The 27,894-nt window shown below is 37.8% G+C and overlaps 1 protein-coding gene across 1 annotated transcript in view; it reads left to right on the top strand.

Annotated features, from left to right (window-relative positions):
* MAN1A1 (mannosidase alpha class 1A member 1) overlaps positions 1 to 27,894 on the top strand; it is a 171,138-nt gene that overhangs the window by 87,791 nt on the left and 55,453 nt on the right. Inside the window, exon 6 of the mRNA XM_069599127.1 lies at positions 10,197 to 10,291. Within this exon, the coding sequence (XP_069455228.1) occupies positions 10,197 to 10,291 (95 nt within the window). The remainder of the gene's footprint in view (positions 1 to 10,196; positions 10,292 to 27,894) is intronic.

Here is a 27,894-nt window from a genome sequence, read left to right on the forward strand (position 1 = left end):
ATACACCTGTATACAGAAATCTATTCATTGATATAGAACAAAAGTCAACAACCTACAGCACAAATTCACTCTGAGACTTGTTTTGTACTACCAGAGTTAAGAATGGTTTTACATTTTTAATGATTATTTTAAAAAATCACGACATGAGATATGTGCCTGGCAAAGCCTGAAATACTTACTGTCTGACCCTCTACAGAAAATGTTTGCTGACCTCTGATGTTGAATGATGTATTTAATGTTGATTAAGTTGCTGGGGATGAATTTAAAACATTACAAAATAGTGTATATGGAAAGATGCCATTTCTCAAAAGAAATGCAATCAATTTAGAAGAGAGATAGTTAAGATGTTAACAATAATTGTGTTTGGGTGGATAGGAATGTGGTTATTCAGTCACTAAGTCATGTCCAGCTCTTTGCAGATAGGATTAATGGGGCTCTATTTTTTGTTTATTTGTCTAATTTTATGATTTTTCAATAATAAAGATAGTTTTATTGCATGATAAGAAAATTAAAATTTTAGATTTTGGCATGGGAAAAGGAATAGAAAAAAGAAATTCTCTTGAGTTCTAGAATGCAATTGTATATTTCTCTATTTCGTAGACAAGGAAACTGAGGTTAAAAGAGATTAATCACCTTGCTTTGAGGGACGCAAGCATAAGACAAAAATAGCACTGCTTCCAAATCTTGTACCCTTTGATAAGTTAAAATGTTCATCGATCAACTGACATGAAATTATGCACTCTGTGCCCACAGGTACTGTGGAGGTATCCATGTATAATAAATAAAGGCAGGTCATGCAGAAATCAAAAAACACTAGATTAATGAGAATAGATGCACAACCAGATAGGTTTACATTTGCTTAGATAAAATGAAAAAGGAGTGGCTTCCATTTTGCACTTTTTTTTTTTAACCAAAAGCAAAACAAAATCTATGGAGATATGGGTGTTTAGTTTACTTTGCAAACTTGTAAACTATTACTCCTAAATAATATACTAATTAATTGCTTTTTCATACCTGTAGAGTTAGTAGTTCAAATGTAGTCATCTGACAAAGAAGAGGGCATGTTTCCTGAAATTCACACCCTGCACCATAAGAAGAGACGTTTGACTTATCCTTAAGCCCTGGTACAGACAGCTGTTTACAAAAATTAGTCTGCAACTTAGGGGAAAGCAGACAGTTACTGTTGCAGGCTGTTGTAGTAAGAAGTCTTCATTGTAATTAATGGATATCTAATAACAAAAGAAACAGTAGAGTTATAGAAAGCAGACAAAAGCTCAGCAGTTTTTTGGACCATTTAGTGTGTGGGCAAAAAGTCTAATACGCTTCCATTTTCCTGAAGGAACCAGTGTCTAGAGTGAAGAACAATGATAATGGTAACTATTATGCTCTTTAAAAAGCATTTATGCATTTAATCATATTTAATCATCTTGTGATCTGCAAGAATGATCCTTACTCATATACTTAGAAACTAAGGCAAAGAGGGGGTTAAGTGAGTTTTCCAGCTCAGAGGTCCCCAACCTCTAGGATCTAATGCCTGATGATTTGAAGTGGAGCTGATGTAATAATAATAGAAATAAAGTGCATGATAAATGTAATGTGGCTTGAATTATCCTGAAACCATCCTCCTCCTCTCCCCTCCCCCAGTCTGTGGAAAAATTTTCTTCCATGAAACCAGTCCCTGGTGCCAAAAAGGTTAGGGACTGCTGCTCGAGATCATACAGCTCAGTCAGCTGATGACCAAGAATTAGATCTTCTAGCCTCAACTCATGTGATGCTGATGCTGAGTCATCAAGACAGGATTTGTGTAATTGCACTAAATCAAAAGAGCAGATAAACATGTTTATAAAACTGAGACAAAAAGGTTAAACTATAAATATTTCAATGCTCTTTAGAAGTAAGATTCAGTATCTGGAAAAACTCACTAGCAGAGAATGCCTCATAACTCAAAAATGCCAGAAAATCACAATGTATTTACTTGGATGAGGCTCTCATTTTCTTTCTCTTTTCTTTCTTTGGAACAAAGGTTTCTAAGCCTGGATTTTGTATATTTCAAGTGATTTGTGAGGTTTACCTATAAACATAATAGTAAACCAAACAGTTCCTATTTTAACACTATGATTTTACATGTTAACAACCTTTGTGTGATGGTTCACACAAATTCTTTTAGAAATAATAACCAGATAGGGTTCATGTTTTCATAATTTCCTGTCTCTCTGTTTTCTTTAAAAAAATTTTTTCTTCTTGATGCAAAATAGTTCAGGAACTATTTGACATGCTTCTCCTTGACATGCTTACCTAATATTAAATACACAATAAACTGTGTATTTTCCAAACATTATGTTGGCAGCTTGCCGATTTTTTAAACTTAAATTGAGTTGGAAAGATCAGCTCAGAAATCTATCTTTAAGCCCTATGTAATGGCTCGGACTGTTATACTGTTATTTATAACAGTTCCTGGGCCAGTGCTTTAGGAGTTAGAACATCTAGATAACACAATCTGTCGTACACCTCACAATAATTCTAAGTGTGAGAACTATCTAGCCATTGATTTTCTTCTCCTTTACTGTGCATTTTTAACTTTCATACTGAGTGTATGTTAGAACATATACCTTTTGATTATCACACTATTTCCTCTTTCCCAGTCCCTGCCACATTTATCTCTACAACACATGTATACTTTCTTCTTAAGAAAACATTATTTTAAAAGGACCCTAATTACTTCTCAAGGTCTTTCCTTCACACAGACAATGTAACGTTTCTCGATGTTGTCATTTATGTATCTTTGCCCTTACAACTAAAAAAAGCTCCCAGTGAGAACCACCGCCATTCTCTCTGCCCTGTCTCTCAGAACCCTGATGACTGAGAAGTCCTTCCACTTGTAAATGGGAGGAACCAAGATCAGAAGTGTTGGGACTTTCTTGACCCAACTGATGTGCCCTTTTAACCACCCTTTAACTTCTGTCCCTGACAGTTAAGGTCATTAGCCTGCCTGCTTTCATCCGTTTCTGTCTTCTCATTTTCTAGACCCTGTTAATCTTCGCCTCTGGTCAGACTCCTTCCTCTCCCCTTCTGCTGTATCTCCCGTCCTCCACGATATTAACCCAGAGTGTGCACAAATATGTGCATACCAGCCCCCGAATGAATCCACATCTGCACCCACAGAAGCACCATCTTCAGTCTTCTCTCCCCATGACCTAACTCAGTCTTTTTTATTCCCCTAGTTACAGCCTATATCACTGAGTTTATTCTCTACTTCTGTGTTGGTTTGTACGGTTGTTTTCTGGTGTGTATTTTATGTTTATCTAGTTTTATATAACTGACTTGCCTTTCTGGATTTAAGCTTCTTGGAATCAGGGGTCTTATTTTTTCTTGTGTATCTCCCTTATCGCCCTTACCACACTGAGAAGCATGTAGTAAGTTCTTCTTAAGTTTTAAACCCACTTCCTGTGGAGCAGAAAAGTACCTTAGAAAGTGTCTTATCTAGTGCCCGCATTTTACAAAAAAAAAAAAAACTAACTAGAGAACTGAAATGATGCATCTTTACTGTGACAGAGCAGGTAAGTAGTAGGCCCTGAGCTAGAACTCAGGCCCTGTTCAGTGTGTCTGCTACCAGGCCACCCTGACTATGGCTTACGCTCAAGAAAAATACAGGACCACTTCTATGAGTAGGTGGCATTGGTTTCTGCCAGCATGGATGCTAGTGACGTCTACCTTGAACAATAGCCTGAAGTTCTTCCAGTATGTCTCCCCATTTTTCATCTTGCTCTCTCAACTTTGTAAAACCTTCCGTGCTAGAGAATGAGATTGAACCTTCAGGAAAAAATCAGTATCAGGATGCAATTTTGTTAATTCATTTATCAACATTTATTTCATTTTGACAAGGGGATAGTATAAAAGCAAACTTTAAAAAGTTTCACTAGCTGTTACTATTTCATAATAATGATCTTTTAAAAGCTGGCTCAGCTGGTAAAGAATACGCCTGCAGTGTGGGAGACCTGCATTCTATCCCTGGGTTGGGAAGATCCCCTGGAGAAGAGAACGGCTACCCACTCCAGTATTCTGGCCTGGAGAATTCCATGGACTGTACAGTCACAGAGAGTCAGACATGATTAAGCGACTTCACTTGCAAGTCTAAAAATGCCTGTTCAGTAAGAGCATTCTATGGCTAGATTTTTTTTTAATTTATCAGAAAATTTTTCTTTTCACTCAAACTTTGTGCTTTAGAAAGTCAAGTCTAAGATAGAGTTATTCTTTTTTGTTTTAACCTGTGATTATAACCTGTTAAAACCTGTGGTTCTTCTTTGTTATAACCTGTGATTATTGGTAGGTTAGTATGCATATCCTTGTTATATTCAGTACACAAGTTGGGAAGATGTTAGTGCTTTAATTCTGCAGAAGAATGAAGAAGTGAAGAATACATTTTTCATCTAATGGCCTAGAGGCTAAAAATTGAATTGTACTGAATCACAGGGAAGAAAGAACAGTTGATAACAATTTTAATCTAATTAAATTTATAAATTTTAACAATGAAGTTCAAAGTACAGTTTGACAAATACAACAAATAATTTAGAAAAACTTCAGTTTAGTGTTTTGCTTAATTGTAGAGAGAATGCAAAGATTAGAAAGAGGCAATGAAAGATGTGTACACACTGATACATAAGGGACTCACAGGGGCGATCCCCCCAGATCAGAAGAATTACATGTACCTGGGATGGCATGAAACTGGCATTCACTTGCCTGTAGTTCTAACCAAGCCATCCCACTTTCGAACATTTAATTAGGGGAATGGGGCCTCTCTGAACCTCAGTTTCCACATCTGGAAGCCAAGATTATGTAACTAGATGACCTTTGATGTCCCTCTCAGCTCTAAATTTCTCCTGGATTAACTATTTTTATATCTTTATTCAAATATTTAAACCTTTCCATGTTCCACTCTAAATTCAAAAGCCAGAGTAGCTCAACACAGTAGCTTATTGGTTGAGTGATTAAATTTGGCCCATATTATATGTGTTAATCAACTCAGCTAATGATATGTGGGTTATTTCAGTTATTTTAAGCCAAAGATATTTATGAGATCAACGGCATCTTGTGCTGAAAGCTTTATGTAGCAGAAATGAGTAATAGGTAAACTCTGCTTGTACTAATGGGGAATTAGTGTTTGATCTTTTAACAGTGAAGTTTGCAGCCGGAGCTTTTAAAGAAAGGCTTTTATATTAATTGTACATTTCAAATCGAAGCATGTCTGAACTGAAACTGGTTCTTTCTAGAGCCGTCTGTTGTTACTCATTTCTTCTTTCCTTATTCTTTGCTCTGGTGTGTAAATATTCTTGTGCAGTTCTTCAGGGATCTGCAAACTAGAAAGGCAAAGAAAGCCATACATCTTGTTTACAGCCTGTCTAATCCTATCTGTAAGGGTAAAGTAAAAAGATAAATGTTTTTATTTGATAGATTCTAAAATCTGAAATTTTCTAGCAATAAGACTGTGATGATGTTATTTAAGCATAATGAAAATATACAGTTTGGTTGTAGTTATTTTGAAATTCTTAACTTTAGACCATAAATGTTTTTATTTAAATCTATTTTTTAGTTACATGCTTGAAAGATTATTTCAGAAGCTACTTCATAATATTTTACCACCCTTCTAGTAAATTTTATTAGTTTTGAATTTTTTGATGTGAATATAATCAGAGTCTCTATAATGCAGAATCTTTTTGAAGATTCCTTTTGGGTCATTAGATATCTGCCCGTTTCAAGCTGATTGCTGCAGGTTACCCAAGGACATATTTAGTTTTAATGGTCTTTTTTTTTTTTAAGAGTATGTCTTCTATTATCAGCACAGATTACATTTTATTACCTGTCATTTTTCATCTTTCCCTCTTAACTTTATAAAATCCACCCTACCCAATGTAAGTACCAACAAACCAAGATTGACTAAGAATTGGGTGGCACATTAATACTTTCTATCTTTATAAAAAAAATTATGATAGTTTTGCTTTTTTGCCAGTTTCATTTTAATATTAGCTTTGTGACTTCTGATGCTAGTTTTTTCAGGAATAAGTCCAAACTAGAAGTTACCAACCGCGCTCTCTTATTTCGGGAAACTGAGATCAAAATGGTTAAGTGGCAGGCCCAGGCCTGCTACTGAGCCATAGTAAAACCCGTCCTGGGACCTAGTGCGGGCCTGGGTCCAGCGCACCCTCCATCGTGCCTGCCGCCTGGGAAGAGGCACTGAAGTACCATTTAGTGTGCTTTCTGTGGTCTTTTACTCTTGAGCACATTAACTAAGACGTGCTAGTTAAAACTTAACTGCCCTTCAGGATGATTTGTGACATTGCTCCTTCATTCTTTTAACAGTGTTAACTTTGTAAGCTAAATTGGAATTTTATTAGTCACCATTTTGGGTAGAAAGATATTCTCTTTGAGAATCTGGATTCCTCCTCCAAGTAACTAACCTCTCTTCATGTCTCAAGAGGAGGTAACAAATCAAACGTTAAGAATTGGAATTAATTTAGGCTCACATATGATTTCATTTAAAGTATCAATAGGTTAATTAATGTTTTCATCCAAAAACTATTTTGTAATTGTGCCCAACATAGAGACTGCAGAGTACTTGATATAATTACTTGTAGACATTGAAGATGATAGAAATTCATGGAATAGGACAGACACTTTGCAGACACTATAATATTAGTGGTTTCTCATTAGAGTGCTCCAGATATATTTAATATTTGATTGATTCTTTCCTTTATTAAATGAACATTCATTGAGGACCAGCCACGTTGCTGGATACTAGGTGTATACGTACAGCAAGGAGGAACCAGACAGAAGTCCTGCCCTCATGACATTTACATCTAGTGGGGTTGTCAGTCAACCAATCAGCAAGCAAATAAGATAATTAGAGTGTGATAGTGGGATCAAAATAAGGTGATATGATAAATGATGAGAATGGCCAGCTTTATTTGGGGTTTTTAAGAAAGACTTCTCTTAAAAGGGGACTTTCAAGCAGTTTCCTGAAGTTAAGGATGAAACAGGTATACAAAGAGCTAGGAAACGGGCATTGCTGCCAGAGAAAACAGCAAAGGCAAAAACCTTGGGATGGGGAAGGTTGCTGTTTCCTTCCTGTATGTTAACTAAGATTATAAATGTCTTCCCACCTACTACTCATAGGAATACTGTGGCGATATCAATAACTTGAATTTGGGTTGGATATGTATAATAGGTAGTGAAGGAGAAACGGAGATTTTTTTCTCTGCTTTTGAAGAAGAAAAGTACTTGAGGATATAAGAGAGTAACACAGGAAAACAGAGATCTTGCCTTCTGTAATCAAATGCTGCACTGGCTGATGCCAGTTGTCAAGCAGAAGTTCACTGAAGGTGTTAGAGAATTGGGTGAGTTTGGATTAGCCAACTGGAGGCAGCACTGCATGTTTTAGGATGAGAAAACCGTGTAAATAAATATATTAAGCTGGCATGATACATGCATATGGAAGATAGTTATGCAAGAGGATGAGAGTGGTAACTGACCTCATTATGGTAATCATCTCACAATATCTACATGTATCAAATAATCATGTGTTACATCTTAAACTTATACAACGTTGTATGTCAATTATATCTCACTAGATCTGAAGGAAAAAAAAAATTTTTTTTAAAGATACTAAGGTAGACTGAACTTGAATGAGTACTTGAGACCCTGAAGACTCAAGCTGGAGCCAGGATGGCCTTTGTAAAAACGGAAGATAATAGATGGTCGGATTCATAGAGGTCAGTAGATTAGCCAGTACATTAGTTTTTGAATTGATGTTTTACACGACAGAGGGAATCATGATAGTTTCTTGAATAAGAAAATCACATGGTAAAAAGAAAAACATGGTAAAATAGATAGAGGCTAATGGCGATAGGATGAAATCCTAGAGAATGGGGACCTAGGTAGGAAGACCTTTGCTGCCATGCCCCTGCATTGTGCCTGGTGATGAAAATATGGACTGTGTTCACATCACGGAAAGGAAATGAGCCATAAATGAGATGTTTCTGGGAACTTCGATGTTGATGTTTAATAACCGAAAGGTGATGAAAGTCAGAATGTGTGCTCTCTCATGCCCCAGGGACTGGCCCAACAGTAGTGTCAGTGATGGAACTAGGGAAGCTGGCCTTGGACATGGCTATCCCCATTTTATAGATGGAGAAGTTTAGGCATAGGTAGATTAAGCAGTTTGCCCAAGATTACCCCATTTGAAGAAGCAGAACTGAGATTCCTGCACAGGCATTGTGTTTTCAAAGCCCGAGCCCTTAACTCCCAAGCCATATGGCTATAATATCCGTGATGGTGTTTTAATTACAAGTCTGACTTCCAGTCTTATGTAAGTTTCTTGTAAAGGAGTTAATTAATTAACAGTTTTAAAAGTTGGGTGGAAACTAGAAAGTTGGCAGATGGCTGGGCAGTGATTGGATAATTCCTTACAGCAGAAGAGAACTTGGAATTCTCCAGACTAAGAGACTGGAAATAAAGAATATACCTTTTGGCTTATTTTCTTTCTCTTCCTCTCCCATTCACTGTCAGCTGTTGAAACAGGAAATTGTCCACTTGAAAGAGTTACAATATTCTATGGGGAAAATGATATCTCTATTTCTTTAGTGCCTTATATACTACAAATGTCTTTGTCCTCATTTGTATTCCAAGAATGCTAGTTTACCTAAACTGACTGTCAGCCAAATTCTTACATTAAAACTCATTATTTTCTCAACTTTCATTACAGAGTAGGAGTTAGTTTCCAAAAGAGTAGGGTTTCAGAAGCAGCATCGATATTGATATCACTGGATTCTTCTCCGTCCGGAAGCCCCAGTGCCTAGACTTCTCTGTGGGGGGCTTAGGTCTTGCAGCAGGAGTTCCAAGGACTGGAACCCTTGCCTCTGGAGAAGCCATAAAACGCTTCCTTGACCATGGCTTTAACGAACCCCTTCCCAGGCTGGGAGAGGACTTGGCTCATCCTCCATGCTTTTCAGGGTTCCCGCAGCTTTTCTCACATCTCTCTTGTTTGAGGAAGAGACAGAAGGAAATAGTAAGTTCCCAGCCCACCACACTCAGTCATACAGCGTGGCAGGGAGAAGGGACAGGGCATCTGCTAGCGGCCACAGCTCGAGCAGGGAATGCTGCAGCAGTCCTTCCTTCAGTGAATAAATTAACTCGGTGCTTTTCTTTGGACCTAAAACTGTGACTGGCTGTCGTTTAATCAATCTTCCTAAAGCACAGTTCTGATTAAGTGAACTGGCTGCTCAAAACTTTCAATATTTTTCCGTTTTAATGGAATAAGACTCTTAGCCTTATATTTATGACCCTTTGTGATTTGGGCCCATGCTGTGCATACCAGACCTCATTTACCAGTATTCCCTCTTGGCTCTGGACAGGGAAGAGAGCCTGGTCCATTTCTTCTGCAGGCCCCCCACTTGGCTGCATCAGTGCTTAATACTGATGCCTTCACAATGCTCGCTCTCCTTCTCAGCCTGTCTCTAGAATTATGAACCCCCCATCACATGCTGCATACAATCCTCATCTAAATGGCATGCAGCCTTGCTGAACTCATCGGAACTCTAAGACGACTTTATGTCAGGGTCTGTGTGTCAGATATCTGTTCATACATTGCTTTCTTTACTAAATTCTGAGCAGAATTTGTATCTATTTTAACTTTGTATTTTCCATGTCACCTGCACTTAACCATAAGAGGAAGTTAAAACTGCAGAGGGCTAAGAGGACTTAGAGATTATTTGTAGGATAATATATCTTTTTACAACTTCTCCCTTCTCTGTGCCCTAGTAAATAAGTGAAACCAGAACAGGACCAGAACGTCTGATGGTTCTCCCCTGGGTATGCACATTGGAATCACTTGACGTCACAGGTGGTGCTTTAAAAAGTTCTGATCTGGGAGCCCCCAAGCCATAGAAATTAGAATATCAGGAGTACTACCAAGACATCAGTATTATTCAGATCTCCTCACATGAGTCTAATGTGCAACCAGCATTAGTAATAAATACTCCACAGCACAGTGGCCCCTGGACCATTCTTACTTTCCTGGGTAATTCATTAAGTTCAGAAACTTTTTTTTTTTAATGTTAAGTAGAAATATACTCAATGTGGGGAAGTAGAATAGCACATTTTGTTTTTCTTACAACAGTAGCTTACTTAACTGTTTAACTTTTCAGATATTTCGAAAGAAAGCAGTGGAACTTGGGGTAAAATTGCTACCTGCATTTCAAACACCCTCTGGAATACCTTGGGCACTGCTGAATATAAAAAGGTAAAACTCTTCATTTCAACAACATGTTTTAAGTTGAAATAGTCAAGATTGTGGTCTAACAAACATACATCAGATGGATATTTACTTGAATGGTGTTGGTGACTGATACCATTGTAAGTCTTGGCATACGTCCTTGTGTTGGAAGTTATTAGTGTTTTTCAGTGTTCCATGGGTTCCCATCATGGGATCAAATGACCTCAAGAAAGTCATCCACATGAGACATGATTCAAGGTTTTCACTGTTTCATGGTGACATTCTATCACTGATACTGTCTCTCCATAAATTCCAAAAACATCGCTTTATCATCAAAGCATTTCACTCTCAAAAGAAGCCAGTTCCTAGATCACTTCCATCAATTAAGCTGCTGGTCAGAGGCATTGCTAAGATAGAACGTGTAGATCAGTCAGCATAATACAAGGTGTAGATCAGCACATACAAGTGGAACAACCACGCGACGAGCTAAGTGTAACTGAGACTGGATACATCTGAGGCTGCTCACCCACAGTTGTAAGGAGGGAAGGGAACTACTCCACTGACCCAGATCAATCCATCCTCCTCATCCCATGTGCGTGGAGAACCCTGGCATGCCAAGTTCATAGGAACGTGGCCCCAAGAAAAACTTGGGCTAAACCGAATTTCTTATATTCTCCCAGGAAGTATTAATAGTTTGAATTTTCATGATAGCCTGAGCATTTTGTAAATAGTTTTATCTTAAGCTCCCTTCCAACTCCTTCTTCCCCATAAGTAAGTAATTGCATGTGTCTCTTTGTGATGATGATAATGACAGCTGTTTGTTCATCATAAAATATGAAGTGTTGTGTAGACACTTTACCACATTTAATCCTCGCAGCAACCCAATAAGGTCAGTACTACTGTTATCTCCATTTCACTAATCAGGAACTTGAGTCACAGAGACAGTTATTTGCCTAACACCATGCCGTGTGTAAATGGTAGAGCCAGAGTACTCAGATGCATGGATTCATAGGCAAAAGTTAAATGGCTTTCTTATGTTAGAAAAGCCAAGAGGATGCACAGGGCAACTTGGCAAGATTAATGCACCTTTTTCCTTAATTATTTATTTTAGTGACATTCCTTCCTAAAATTAATCATGGAAAATCATGAAATTAATTGGCTAATGTATCAGTTAAATGTCATGCTCTGTCTGTATGTTATATCTGTACCTTGAAATCACCCCGTACCTGTCTATAATTTTATGTATGTGTGTGTGTCTCTGTCTGTGTAAGTGCATGTGTTTGCGGCAGAGGCAAAGGTGTCGAGGTGATGAGACGGGCAGAGTTCACGCCCCTGGGCCATGTTAAGTTGAAGTTGCTTTCTGTTGTATAACGTGGTATCTCAGGATTCATTCTTCCCTTTGGGTTCCTCCGGTTTTCTCTGTTAGCTTGGGGATCATGGCACATGTTCCAGTGTCTTAAGGTGGAAGTGGGTATATATGCTTGGCTTGAGCAGCATGGTATTAGAGATCTGTGAGCTTTTTATTTGGCTCATGTAGATCACCTATAATACTGTCTGTATCCTCAGACTTTGTATTCAGATAGTATACAGATAGTATTCAGACCTAGAAACTTCTCTGATACTTGAAAATACGACCTAGTTATGAAAACTTGGTGCACATTTAACACATGTTTTCTGTACCCTCTGAGAGGAATGATATGGGCACAATAACCCACTAACTTAACTGGTTACCAAGAGACCTGGTTCTAAGTATGTACATGGATACTAAGTCGCTCCAGTTGTATCTGACTCTGCGACTTCATGGACTGTATCCCACCAGGCTCCTCTGTCCGTGGGATTTCCTAGGCAAGAATACTGGAGTGGGTTGCCGTTTCCTTCTCCAGGGCCTCTTCCTGACCCAGGGATTGAACCTGCATCTCTTGTGTCTCCTGCGTTGCAGGGAGGTTCTTTACCCGTTGAGCTGTCGGGAAGCCCAGGATGCTATAAGGGTAGTTCTTATTGCTTTGTGGAAGATAATGGAATTAGATAAAGGCTCTTAAAACTAATTGAGGTGTGGGCCTACATCTTTGCAAAAGTTAAGTCAATTATTATAAGGTGCTGATATCATTTAATTAGTTCTAGCCTCTCTTGAAATACTTATAAGAAATTAGATTATTTTAAAACATATTTAACTTAGTGTCTCTTTTTATAGCCAAGAGGATTTTTTTCCTTAGTTAAATCTATCTTTTGTGTACAGTGGAGATATTTTTCAATGCATAAAGGAATATTTCTAAAAACTATTCAGTACTGAATCCTTTGTTATCTTTATATCACCTGAAAATTCATTAACTGGGGCTTTACCTTTTTTTATCAGAACTTATTTCAAATTTACAGTATTGTACATTATTTTACAGTATTGTACTTTAGAACTTATGTTTGATTTTTAAGTATTACAGGAAAATTATTTTGATTCAGAAATAATGTGCCATTTCATTTATGTATTCTGTGATGTTTTCATGTTGAACTAGAGGAAATTAGGTAACCATTTTACAGCTGACAGGAACACTCTTAACTTCTTCCTGGCAACCTGTATGAAATTTTTATTATTTTATCCACTCTCAATCTCATTTACTAAATAGCAGTGACTTACCCAAATTTACACAAGAAGTCTTGGCAAAATTAATAGTAATACCAACCCCTGAAATTCATCCTACCCTTTGCCCAATCAGCTTCATTTATCGTCTTGAAGAATTTTCTCTCTATGGAACAAAAACAGCATTTGATATTTATCTGCAATAATTACATTTCAGGATGTGTTACTGATATCACCCAGTGCATATCTGCTGTTTTCTCTGAATCTCTGTATTTTCACAATATGGGCCAGAGGACAAAGGACAGCAGGTTTGGGGCTTATTTTCTAGTTTTTTGCAGCCTGTCACCAGTGAAGTTTCAAAAGAGGTGGGAAAAATATATCTGGCAAAATAATATTTTCTTAATTACCTTCTTAAACTTAGGGAGTATCAATGGAAGGACGCTCAAGAGGAAATAAAGTGTTCAAGAATGCTGTTTAGAATAGCTATTCTCATATTCTGATATTCACAATATTCACTATTGACTGGCTTTGAAACTCTCGGCAATAATTATGATGGGAGAGGCACAATGTGCTGTCTGTAACATAATTCTGCTCTTCCATCTCAGTTTTGAAAGTAGTTATGGAGGCTACTCTTTGCCAGAACCTATAGGTTAACAGAAATGTGAACTTACTGGTATTATCTGTTCACATTCCTCTAGTATTTAGGTTTTACCAGTTTGAACTTAAGGCAAGCAGTATTTTGAACTGGGGAGGTTTATGTATTTGGAGCCAAAACACCAATAAACCGAATTAGATTTCAGTATTTCTGCAAACTGAGAATACCAGAGAATCTAAATAATTTACGCATATCCTACATTAGAAAGTCTGTCCCAAAAAGTCTATTCACAAAAAAAAAAAATTAAATTATCTCTTCTGCTACATCTATAATGAATTCCTAATTCAAGAGTTGCTATATGAAGTTGTGAGTTAATTGAAACTATGAATTGATAGTAAGTGGTAATTTGATGGAGCAAACACCTGGGTGTTACACAGAGTACTTGATTAGAATAACATGCTTGCTTCACCAGTACAATAGTAGAATGAGAATGCATACATTATGTAACACCTCTGGTAAAAGGAAAACATTGCCTTTTTCACAGATTAGATTTTGGTAGAACTCAATTTCGCTACTGTGAAAATGTCAAAATTTGATGTTTGATCTTGTTAGTACTACTAGTAAGAGACTCTATGCATTTTTTTTTTCCCAACCTAAAGAAGAAAAATCACTTCTGTGGTTTGTAAAGTCAAATGTTTCACCATTTCCATATTTCTAGTTATAATTTAAGCCTAAATAGGATAAATGTAGTAGTTTGAAGTTTGAGTGTTCTTAATTTTAAAAAGTATGGTTAATATTCCTGTTACTCATTTATATCACAGAGCATATAGTTAGGGTGTTCCTAGTGATTATTCTGTCTTTCCTGCGAGTTAGTTTTAGTTTATGCTGTTCCCTCAGTTGTTTCTCTTTGTGGATTTTCCTGAACAGACACTTACCTGGTGGTTATATTAGGTTAGCAGGTCAGTCTACAGCATGCGCTTTTATTGCACACATCAGGGAAACGTGCTGGCGAGTGACTGATCTCTACTCCAGTTCTCATTAGTAAGCGAGGCTACATGTGTTAGTCACTCAGTCGTGTCCAGCTCTTTTTGACCCCATGGACTGTAGCCTGCCAGGCTCCTCTGTCCATGAGATTTTCCAGGCAAGAATACTGGAATGGATCTCCATTCCCTTCTCCAGGGGAGCTTCCCCATCCAGGGATTGAACCCAGGTCTCCTGCATAGCAGGCAGATTCTTCACTGTCTGAGCCGCCAGGGAAGCCCAAGCAAGGCCATGAATGAGCCGCAGCTCCCTCACCTGTTTTTATTTCCTGCTTTGTAAAGCTTTATTTACTGACTACTCTAATTATCCAGCACAAATGTATACTATGTCATTAGTTACATTTTAGCTTGTATTATAATAATTAAATTGCAAATTGCTTTACTTTAACAGAACTGGGGGCTTAATTAAGAATAGTACATAGCTTAATGTTTTCTAATAGTGAAACATTATCCTTTATGAAGTAGGTAGTTTGTGTAGGGTAATAAACCCCCATTTGGGGTTTCTTAATACTTTGGTGGTATAAAATGCTTGAATATTAAATCATAATTAGTTTTAATAGACACAAACTATGAAAGACAGACTAATCAGGTTAAATATTTTAAAAAGTATTTTCCATATATCTCCCTGCATTTTTACCTGACATTGATATATAAACATCTACATTTTAAATTTGCTAACCATTTTTTAAAGTATCTGGTTTTAGATTTGAAAGAGGTATATTGTTTTAAAATGAAGCAGAATACAATTCTATAGTTTAACATCATTAAAAAATTTTTTTAAATATCAAGAAACAAATTTTCTGCCCTGAGGAAATCAAACTTATTTAATGATTTGCTAATATTCTAAGAAGCAAAATAGTACTTAGTTATCCTAGACATGTTTTGTAGCAGTTATATATCCTAAGTATCAAATTAGAGCTATATCTTACAGTTTATCTTTTATATGTTTTATGGATCTGTTAAGAATTTGAAAATAAGTTCTACCAACTCTAGAAAAGTAAAAAAGAAGTTAGTCTTTCCAGGTATTTATGCTAAACTAGGTTTTTATTTTCTCTGATTGGATATTTTATTGGGTTTCCCTCTTTTATCTGTTTTAATTCATTTGGCCATTTATACTCATCTGCTTTTGAACTGTGGTGTTGGAGAAGACTCTTGAGAGTCCCCTGGACTGCAAGGAGATCCAACCAGTCCATCCTAAAGGAGATCAGCTCTGGGTGTTCATTGGAAGGACTGATGTTGAAGCTGAAACTCCAATCCTTTGGCCACCTTATGTGAAGAGTTGACTCATTGGAAAAGACCCTGATGCTGGGAGGGATTGGGGACAGGAGGAGAAGGGGACGACAGAGGATGAGATGGTTGGATGGCATCACCGACTCAACGGACATGGGTTTGGGTGAACTCCGGTAGTTGGTGATGGACAGGGAGGCCTGGCATGCTGCGGTTCACGGGGTCACAAGGAATCAGACACGACTGAGCGACTGAACTGAGCTCTTCTGAAAATAAAAATAACCATATTTTGAGGTTTGAAACTTACATGCATGAAGTTACTAATATCAGACATCAAAATATCAAAGTTAAAGTTGCTACTTGTTAAGATTGTCAGTATAGCTCTTCAGCTCAGTTCAGTTCAATTCAGTTGCTCAGTCGTGTCTGACTCTTTGCAACCCCATGGACTGGAGCACACCAAGCCTCCCTGTCCATCACCAACTCCAGGAGTTTAGTCAAACTCATGTCCATCAAGTCGGTGATGCCATCCAACCATCTCATCCTCTATGGTCCCCTTCTCCTCCTGCCTTCAATCTTTCCCAGCATGAGGGTCTTTTCAAATGAGTCAGTTCTTTGCACCAGGTTAGCCTTGGATAATTCATTTATTTGAGTTTCTCTTCTCTTAAGTAAAACTAAAATAGCCACAATAATAGTATCTGTCCTGATGATCTCATAAGGCATTTTTTGTGAAAATCTAGTGAATTAATATGTAAAAGATTAGTCATTGCAGAGTGCTGTGAAATAAATATAAATTGAAATTATTAATTTATGGCCTTGTTTTAAATGTTCATTATAAAATAATGTGTGTATAGAGCAATAAAATAATACATAACTAAAACTGACTTGGTTTTGATGCCTTTTTATGATAATCTTCTGTTTTTAAGTCATTCAGTGCTTCTAATCCATTCTCAAACTCGAGTCCCATTTTCTAGGTCAGAAATGGAATTGGTATTAGTAGAACCAGCTAGAAGTGTGGAATGTGTCCCCATAGTCCATGTAGGATTGTGGGGGCTTTATGCTCCAACATATATTATTTTGAAAATTATTTTAGAATCAGTCTATAGGGTCAAAACCCAGATACCTCTCTCAAATTATATTTATTGGTGAATTTTCTCTTCTAGAAAGAGGAACTGTTCAACCTATGAGGTTTAAGAAGCATGTGAGCCAATAAAATGTAATGTTATTTTCCCACGTCCCACATGCCAGTTAGTGCTTAATTAATATGACATGAGTCTATGAAAATGTGTATATATTTCTGCTAGAAACATCCACATAGCCCTATTTTCTAGTTCTTAGGCTGTCCTACTTCTAGTAAGGGTCTGACTACTGTAGTTATGTTCTCTCAGTGATTCTCAGCCTTCCCTGTGCTATAGACTAACCTGTGCATTTTTTAAATATCACTGCCTCTCTACCCTCCATTCTGTTTCAGTTGGCTTAGAGTAAGATCCTGGCATTTTTTAGGCTCTTCAGCCATTCCATTATTAATCTAGGTTTGAGAATTACTGTTGGAAGTCTAATATTTTTATCCTAAGTATAGATTCATTTCTGTTTTCAGTTACCTTTGGAAACCTTTCCTTCCCCATTGATGGCCAATTCAACTATTGAAATAAATAGACAATTGATTTGAAAACACCCAGCTGTAACAGAGCAATGATTCTCAACATTTAGAGTCTGTATTAATTGCTTAGCATGCATACGTGTTCAGTCTTATCCAGTTCTTTGCAGTCCTGTAGACTGTAGCACACCAGGCTCCTCTATGGGATTCTCCAGGCAAGAGTGCTGGAATGGGTTGCTATTTCCTCCTCCAGGGGATTTTCCTGACCCAGGAAACAAACCCACATCTCCTGCGTCTCCTGCATTCACAGGCAGATTCTTGACCACTGAGCCACCTGGGAAGCCTCAAGAATTGCTTAGAAGGCTTGTTAAAACTCTTGTTGCTGGGCCTCACCCACAGAGTTTCTGATTGGGCAGGTTTTTGGTCAGGTATGATAATTTACATTGGCATCACTGATGCAGTGGACATGAACTTGGGCAGACTCCAGGAGGTGGTGAGGGACAGGGAAGCGTGGCGTGCTGCAATCCATGGGGTTGCCATAATTTGGCAACTGAACAACAACCAGGTCTCAGCTGATGCAGAGGTTGACTGATGCTTCTGGTCAGAGACCACACTTTGAGAACCACTGTAATAGAAGAATTGACTGAGACATCCAAGCTGTTTAGATTCTTAAATCTCAGAGCTGCTCAGAGGGGCAGCCAATTCCAAATTTCCATAGGGTGAAAGTGAGGGATTGGGCCAGGAGGGCAGGGGCGGGGAGTTCTATGATTAATTAACTCTTGTTAATAATTGCCCAGTATTTTCACTTATCCCCAAGCAGTTTGTTGCTTCTTCTGGAAAACAGCTAATTCCAAACATTAATTACCAAAAAAGAGTTTATCGCCTGTGTCCTCTTGCAATATATATTTTTTAATCCTGTAAGACTACAAAGCAAGATTTGGGCCATTTTAGCATAGAAGGAGGAAAGAAAGGCATTTTTAATTAAGGAACTCAGGGCAACTGTAAAAAGAAGAACCTTCTTGTTGCTTCAAGGCAAAGCAACTTTATTAACAGCAGCTGGCAACCAGTTCTTGTACCTGAGGACATTCCACACCCATGAAAAGAGGCTAAGGTTATCCTTCCACCAAAGGAAGAGGGAGTCTAGGCTTTTTCTGAATCATTTAATCCTCTCAGCTTCAGATCACTAAGTCCATGCCAGGTACTCAGTGGCTTGACCAAGCTCAAGGCATTTATTTATTGCAAGTGGACAATAAGGGTGGCAGCACTTAATTTAAATGCACTTTGTGTATAGCCTCATTTATTGGGACTTAAGGGACAAGCAATCCTGAGCAAAAGATGCTTTGCTGTTTCTTAGTCACACATTCATTGTGAGGCAGACGGAATTCGAAGAGCCTAAAGGAAGGCAGACTGTTCCCTTTTATCCCATTCCTCTGGTCATAATTGAAGTTAATGCCCAGGTAAATGGGGTTTTCAGTGTCTTTTGTTCCCTGGAGGAAGAAGCAGGTGTAATCTGTCTCTAAACACAGGCGCTAACAGTCCTCCTAAGCTCTCCACATCACCCACCCTCTTTCTCCATGAATCTGCATCTGCTATAGACCGCCTCTGTGTGCTTCTGGTAGGACAGGAACAGAAAAATAACCTGTGAATGGAATAAACTGGCTATTTTACCCAACCACGGTAAGAGACACAGGTTCAGCCCCTGGGTCGGTTGGGAAGATCCCCTGGAGAAGGACATGGCAACCCATTCCGATATTCTTGCCCGAGAATTCCATGGACAGAGGAGGCTGGCGGGCTATGAGTCCATACAGTTGCAAAGAGTTGGACATAGCAGAAGTGACTTCGCATGCACGCACGCATGGATCAGATATTGAAAAAATATTTTTTGTCTATTTTCATAATGTCCTGCCTCTAAAGCTCAATTACAGCAAATGCGTAAAGTCCAGAAATGTATCAGAGGTGATGTGTAGGCAATTTAGAGACAATCTATCCTACGAGGATTGCTTAAAGCCCTTAAAAAAATGACTTGTGGTGTGTAGGAAGTCTGTTAAGAGACCTTCCTCACTCTTCTATTTTAGGCAGATAGATTATTGGTAAAAATCCATGGAATTGGATGGTTAAATATGACCATGACTTTCCCCATAGCATCTCCACCATTTAAGTGGTTAACGCACCAGGAAATTTTTGTTTAAGGGCAATTATAGTTATTTGAATGCAACAAACTCAAAGCGCCTTTCATCTCAAGATTTTCAAATGCACAGAACTAGTGTTTTGCAGATTCAGCTTTGTTCACTGTGTTCACACAATTGGTGGCAAATCAGCTTTGGCAATTTGAAATGTATTCTGTGTACAGAACTTAGATTAGGAACAAGTCAGAACACATAATTCATAGGGTGCCTTTACAAGTCAGCAGTGGAATAGTTTTCTCAAGGAGTTACAATCCCAGGTTTTTAATGAAGCAGCAATCAATTTTCTTGTGATGAATCTCAAGACCAGGCTCATGTTGTTAGTGTGGGGCAGACCTTTCAAATATCTAATAAAGTTTAATTTAAAAGTTATGAAATTGTTTGAATAGGTATTTGAAAATCAGCCTAGGTCTCAAGGTACTTTCTTAGACCTTATAATTGTTAGTCACTGTAGATATTCAACTGACCACATTGAATCTTTGAGTCGAAATTGGAAGATCAATATAAAATATTTATGCTACAGCCAATAATTTTTAAAGAACTCGCAATCTTGGTGGATACATTAACCACTCCAGGTTTCTTGCTTATGCAGTAATAGCTGTAGGTTGATCTGTTCTGAAAACAGGGATGAACAATAATTAATTGAAGTCTCTTTTATTAAATGGAAAAGTGATGGAGCAATAGTAAGAATTAATTGTAATTTACTAATCTAGAAATTAATATGCAGCTGGGCCTGAGTAGAGGCAGTGCAATTTGGAGATTTAGCAATCATGACAAATTATCTTCATCCATAAGGTGTAGAGTTGCTAGCTTTCCATTATTTGATTTTTAGTAACAGACCCAGTTTCAGGAAGACTTTATATGAATGCTCATGTTGCCCTTTTATCCTGGAAATGTCAATTGGAGTCTGGCATTATTAATTAAATCTCACTCTCCCTCTTTGTCATGTCATGCTATAGTTTTTATGGAACATTTGTACGAAACAGTGATTACTGGTAATTGACCTGCATATGTTGAATAATCTTAAGATGCTACTGAGTTTAATGTACCTTGTAAATTGAGAGGCTTCCAATTAAGTCTAGTTCTTAAGATAATCACTTTCAAAACTAATCAAGTAATAGGACATTAGTAAAGCTCTTATTGACTTAATTGTGACAAATTAATAAACAGACCCAGTGCAATTACTATAATGGCTTTATCAGTGAGCAGTTTTTCCAAAAATTTAAGCATAAATCTATTCCATCCCCCTGGAAGTACAATAAAAGTTACATAAGCTATTTTAAGGTGGGTATCATTCATATAGCTGTGTGTGAGTACACTGTACAAAGAGCTTGGATTTTTTGTGTTTCTTTCTTTTAAAATATGATTGCATTTATTTCAAAGGTCAGTGAATCTACTTGCCAAACCCTTAAAGCATATGATTTTATAAATGATCTTCTATATGCTTTGGACAAACCTATTACACGTTCTTGTGTTCTCTCACTTCTATTTTCTGTGCCTAGACCCTGGGGTTGGTACTCTCTCTCCTTGGAGAGCTAGGGAATGTCCTGTCCCACTCTCTCTGTCCCAAACTGCTGTCAGAGTGGTGATTTTTTTTGGCTAGCACTCTGCAAATGGACTCTGAAAATAAATGAATTATGAATTACATATGTGCCATAATTTTTTAGTATCTGACACTGCGTTTCTAGAACTTGGCTGATTGTGTGTAAGAAAATGGCAGCAGAAGGAATAGGAACCTAAGTCCCAATTCTGCTACATTAACAGTGTGATTTATTTCTCAAAAATACATCAAACTATATGTTTAAGATGCTGTGTTTACTGAGTATATTTTTATTACAAAATAATGGGATCACATCTCTTCTTTCTCTCAGCCTTGGCTTTCTCATTTCTTAAATGCAGTTAATAAATAGTTTCAATTTTACAAGGATAATGTTTATGACAGGCCCTTAGACTTTTGAGAAGTTGGGGGTCTTTTAGATACAAAAGAGGGGATCATTATGGAATTTCAGAACCCTGACATCTTTATGGTAGCTGTCCATGTCACTTGTGTTTAAGTTAGGAGAGAAGAATGGATTTTCAAGTAAACGAGTGTATGTCTTTTTATGTGTGTGAGTATAATATGTGTATATCTGTGTGTGTGTAGTTGCTAGGTCATGTCTGACTTTTTGCGACCCCATGGACTATAGAGTCCATGGAATTCTCCAGGCCAGAATACTGGAGTGGGCAGCCTTTTCCCTTCTCCAGGGGATCTTCCCAACCTAGGGATCAAACAGAGGATAGAGGATGCATCACCAGATTGGGTTTTGACCAACATCCAGACTTAATCAGCACGGGGAAGTCCAGTGTCAAAGCGCATCTGGAGTTCTGATTGGGAAGACAGTTCCCAGGCAGCTCATCCGCTCCCTGGGTGAGACTTCTCCCCACAGAACCCATCCATGCATGTGTGCTAAGTTGCTTTAGTCATGTCTGACTCTGTGTAACCCCGTGGACTGTAGCCTTCCAGGCTCCTCTGTCCATGGGGTTTCCCAGGCAAGAATACTGGAATGGGTTGCCACACCCTCCTCCAGGGGATCTTGCTGACCCAGGGATCTAGCCCATGTCTCTTATATCTCCTAAACTGGCAGGCAGGTTCTTTACCACTAGTGTCCCCTGGGAATCCCTTAAAATTCATCAGTTCAGTTCAGTTCAGATGCTCAGTCATATCCAACTCTTTGTGACCCCATGAATTGCAGCACGCCAGGCCTCCCTGTCCATCACCAACCCCTGGAGTTTACTCAAACCCATGTCCATCGAGTCAGTGATGCCATCCAGCCATCTCATTCTCTGTCGTCCCCTTCTCCTCCTGTCCCCAATCCCTCCCAGCATCAGAGTCTTTTCCAATGAGTCAACTCTTCCCATGAGGTGGCCAAAGGATTGGAGTTTCAGCTTTAGCATCAGTCTTTCCAGTGAACACCCATGACTAATCTTCTTTAGAATGGACTGGTTGGATCTCCTTGCAGTCCAAGGGACTCTCAAGAGTCTTCTCCAACACTCTCCAACAGTTCAAAAACATCAATTCTTCAGCGCTCAGCTTTCTTCATAGTCCAACTCTCACATCCATACATGACCACTGGAAAAACCATAGCCTTGACTAGACGGACCTTTGTTGGCAACGTATTGTCTCTGCTTTTTAATATGCTATCTAGGTTGGTCATAACTTTCCTTCCAAGGAGTAAGCATCTTTTAATTTGATGGCTGCAATCATCATCTGCAGTGATTTTGGAGCCCAAAAGAATAAAGTCTGACACTGTTTCCACTGTTTCCCCATCTATTTCCCATGGAGTGATGCCATGATCTTCGTTTTCTGAATGTTGAGCTTTAAGCCAACTTTTTCACTCTTCTCTTTCACTTTCATCAAGAGGCTTTCTAGTTCCTCTTCACTTTCTGCCATTCCTCAAACAAGGGAAATATTAATAAGGCTTCATAATAATTGTCATAATCTGGGACCACAAAGCGGAGAAGGCAAAAGCAACCCACTCCAGTAATCTTGTCTGGAAAATCCCAAGGACAGAGGAGCCTGGTAGGCTGCAGTCCATGGAGTCACTAAGAGTCGGGCATGACTGAGCAACTTCACTTTCACTTTTCACTTTCATGCATTGGAGAAGGAAATGGCAACCCACTCCAGTGTTCTTGCCTGGAGAATCCCAGGGGCAGGGAGCCTGATGGGCTGCCGTCTAAGGGGTCACACAGAGTCGGACACGACTGAAGTGACTTAGCAGCAGCAGCAGCAGCAGGGACCACAAAGGGAAGTACACAGTGGAACTGCCCAGCTGAAGAAAGGTTATTTTTAAGTTATGGGATACTATAAAATAAGGGCTAAAATTAGGGCTAAAATTGTGGCAGTTTCATTCATCATGAGGTATAAAAATTATGGTTCCTTAATGAGAAAAATTAATGTGAATGATATATAAATATATCACTTTTAGCCATTTATTTACATGTAATTTTGTACTGCACAATTATGTCTGTACCATAAGTCCATGGTTTTTAAGCTTTTCTGCTCTCTTATCAGTAATATATTTTTGAGCACTTACCCCAGAGCATGTATTTTTACTTATAAATTTTATTTGCAAATACCAGCATATTAATGTCCTGATCACTTTAAAACACTCCAAAAAATAAAATTGTAAAAAGATACAGATGAGGAAATAAATTTTTAGTTATTTTTAGTGAGTCATATGATTTTTTTAATTCAGTTTAATGCTTGTGATACAGTAAGTGATTCAAAGTTCTTGTTCTGTGTTTATTTCAACTTGGTTTTAATTTTGTCCAGATGGAAAAGATTTAAAGTTGTGTTGATGAGAGAAGTGTGGTATTGGCTGATCTAAAAACATGATGCTTGTTTTAAATCCTATTCTTTAATTATGCAAAGAATATTCTTGTAACTCTGCTGGAAAATTTCAGTATTTCTTGTTATCTTTTCTTGCAAACTAATAGAAAATAAGAAAAACCTCTGGAACTCTTCCTTTGGAAGATTCTAAAGCAGGATAGCAAATTCCATTCTCAAGTTTGACACAAATTTTGATCAATTTGTATAAATTTGCTGTATTTTTTTATGAATTTTAAAGGTGAGTCACAGTCACACATTTTCATAAATTTCCAATTTCAAGATGATCTTTTCTTAGAAAAACTTTCTTTCAAATTCCGATTTTTTTAAATTCACGTCAAATGTTACTTTTATCTTCAAATGATGGGTTAAGCATGTTTTCTATTTCTTTTCTTCCATTTTCTTTCTTTCTGTTTTTTAATTATCTGGTAGGTAGCAAACTGCAAACAGCTACTTATACTAGAAAACATCAGCAAATAGGGACACGTTTCTTTTGTGAAATGTCGACTCTTGATTAAATACTTTGCCTCAAGACAATCAAAAAAATCTCTTGTTTAGTGTGGAATATTTGTGTGGTCGCTTTCCATCCTTTTACAAACTGTTATGATATTATCATTTTTCTACTGTGTAGAGATCTCGAATTTTAAAATTAACTGCATCAATGTCATTCTGTGCTCATAAATCCCACTACACCCACAGTCCCTGAAAGCTGTAGGACAAGCAAAGGACCCACTGCCGACCTCTCCTCATTTTGGAGTCTCTATGGAAACCCCTGAAAATCTCTTATATGAAACCTTTTACATATGCACCAAGGGAGGGGAATAGTGTATATCTGAATATTTAATTTAATAAAGCTTTTTTCTTTTAGATAAAAAATTTAGAAACAGCAGCTTTGATAGTTTCTTCCTGCACTCTAATTAAGAGTTTTGCATTCTGCTTCAAAGGCCGCTGCCATAAACAATAAATGTCTAAATGCCATTTGCCTTTATCAAGCCTGGACCAATGTCCTATCATTTGGCAGTTTATAATGGGCATATTGTCTTAATATATTAAGTGGACTTTGATCCTGTTTAGATTACTGTTGAGAATATTTTTAAAATTGGCTTCAAGAGAAGTTCTAAATTGCTTTAACTAGATCTAAATATTATAAGACTATATAATCTTGTGGTATTAATTTTCTCCACTTTAAAGTGGGCCAACCATGGAAGTGTGCCTGAAAAAGTTGTTAATTAGATCAAGAGCTTTTCTTAGGTGAGTTATTGGTTTTAAGATGAAATAGGTCAGAAAGTGCTTAAAGACATTAATCTTTAATATTGATTAGCTATGCAACAAAATGGCTGAAGGTATAAGTCTGTACTGACAGAGTGGTATTTTTAAATGAAAAACATATATAGTGCTAGTATCCAAAATTTTTACAAGAGTCAAAGGACTTCGAATTATAGATTTCACTCATGCGAGTTTCTGAGGATTATAAGGAGAAATGATTTCGTGTTTATATTTTTTAAAGAAATTTTTAACATTGGAATTTATAGATCTATTAAGAATAATACATTTGCTTTTTCAAGTTTTTCCAAAGACAGTAAAGCCTAGGGTCTCTTTTCAAACTAAAGGTGCTACAAAATTCATTTATTATTTTGTTGATCCTAAAGGAAAAGATGTAAAGGGGAGGAGATGGGAAGCAAGAGGCATTATGAGTGTATAAGCTACAGGCCACCGGACAAGCTAATATTAATGCCTTATGCTTCTGCAGTTCTAAGTAGTCTACAGAGGAGTCCCAAACAAGATGTATGTTTTAAATTTTTCACTAATGTGATTTAATCTAGTCTGGCACAGACATAAATATCCAATTCTATAATTCAGATTTCTTTTTGAAATAGTTAACAATTGGAATAAAAAGAATTTTTTTTTTTTCAGGAAAAAAGAAATAATTTCACGCTTTCAGAAAGACAGGGAATAGAAAACTGTCCTGATATTTTACTGCCATTATAGGCTATCACCGTGTTTGTCTGTTTGTGCTGTATTGATCATTGAGCACTTCCTGGCTATTAAAAGTGTATTCATTGGGTCTGATAGAATTCCACATACCTCCCAGAATGAAATTTCACCAGTACCCTACTATTAGAACTATATCTTTTGTTAAACTCACTTTCACTATTTAAAGATAAAAGTAAATGTAAATAAATATAATCTTCTTTCTAAAGAGTTAAAATGGAAAATTATATGCATAGCATCTTTCTTACGTGGATGAAAGAGCTAGGATTATGTAAATCTTCCCTCAATCCTCTTTTAGAGTAAAGAATCTGTATTCTTTTTTTCCCAAAGAAAAGAAATTATGTTGCAAGTAGAATCAACTGAAAGACATACTTTGATAAATTACAGGAATATATTTTTAAGTCTTAGGTAGAACCTGAATTCTTTTCAACCCTTTTTGTTACAAATACACTTTCTTCTCTTCTACCATCTTAGTTACTCTTCTCCTGTATGTCCTCCTCATCTTTGTGATAATGTCAAAATAATCAGAATTTGGAACTACATTCATTGAAAGTCTTAGGGGTGTAGAAAGGGTGGAAGCATTTTTCTGTGGCTCAGTCTCTCCCTGCCTCTCTTAGTACAGTGTCCAGGCCCTCCGTGCAGTGAAAGAAGTCTTTGCGTCCTCTCTTACATTGTCTCTTCAAGGCAACAGTCTTTTCCTCTTCATCTTTCGCACCACCTACTTATTTACACCTCACCCTCCCCACTCCGTTGAGATGTTATGATACTTGCCTATGAGCCTTCTCTGGATAGAAACATCTGGATATTCTATTGGTAAGCCGTAGATTTATGGCAGTAGCCATCCTTTGATCCACATCTCTAGCCCAGTCCTCCCTACAGAATGTAATCCCTATATCCTGCTGAGTGCCAGATAGCTCCTAAACTTAAATGTTGAAAGTCATCTGCATTATTTCCCTACACCAGTGTCCCTTCCAGACTGACCTTTTGTTACACCAGTAACCTCAGTGCATCCCGAGGACATCTTGAAATACTTATTCTGATGGTTAGTCTGTCATCAGATCCCATGTACTCTATTTCTGTAATATTTCTGACCCCTCTCACAGCCAGGTTCCCTTCCCATTATTTCATCCCCGCCCCCCTGCCCACTCTCACCAGCGCTCGGTCAGTTCAGTTCTGGTCTGGAGCAATAGGTTTGGAAATACTCTCCTGGCTGACAGTCTCTCTTCCCTCTAATTAGAGTGCATGCATGTTATCTATCATAGCTAGAGGAATCTTCCCAAACTGTTATCCGTCTACTCTCCACACTTTCTCCCCTTACTCAAGAATCTTTAACAGCTTCCCAAGAACCGTTCAGTTCAGTTCAGTTCAGTCACTCAGTCATGTCCGACTCATTGCGACCCCATGCACTGCAGCACACTAGTCTTCCCTGTCCATCACCAACTCCCGGAGCTTGCTCAAACTCATGTCCATCAAGTCAGTGATGCCGTGCAACCACCTCATCCTCTGTCATCCCCTTTTCCTCCTTCCTTCAGTCTTTCCCAGCATCAGGATCTTTCCCAGTGAATCAGTTCTCATCAGGTGGCCAAAGTATTGGAGCTGCAGCTTCAGCATCAGTCTTTCCAATGAATATTCAGGACTGATTTCCTTTAGGATTGACTGGTTGGATCTTCTTACTGTCCAAGGGACTCTCAAGAGCCTTCTCCAATACCACAGTTCAAAAGCATCAGTTCTTCGGTGTTCAGCTTTCTTTATGGTTCAACTCTCACATCCATACATGACTACTAGAAAAACCATAGCTTTGACTATACAGACCTTTGTCGGCAAAGTAATGTATCTGCTTTATAATATGCTGTCGAGGTTTGTCATAGCTTTCTTCCAAGGAGCAAGCATCTTTTAATTTCAAGAGCTGTAGAGCTTTTCTTCAAATAGGTATTGTGCTTTCAGACCCCCATGTTTATGTATATTTCCCCTTTGCCCGAAAGGGCCCTCTTACCCTCAACAAAACTCTTGACATTTAAAAAATTTTACTGAAATATTGTTGATTAGCAATATTGTGTTAAT

Source organism: Ovis canadensis, chromosome 8 (assembly GCF_042477335.2).
Source record: "Ovis canadensis isolate MfBH-ARS-UI-01 breed Bighorn chromosome 8, ARS-UI_OviCan_v2, whole genome shotgun sequence".
NCBI classification, from domain to species: domain Eukaryota; kingdom Metazoa; phylum Chordata; class Mammalia; order Artiodactyla; family Bovidae; genus Ovis; species Ovis canadensis.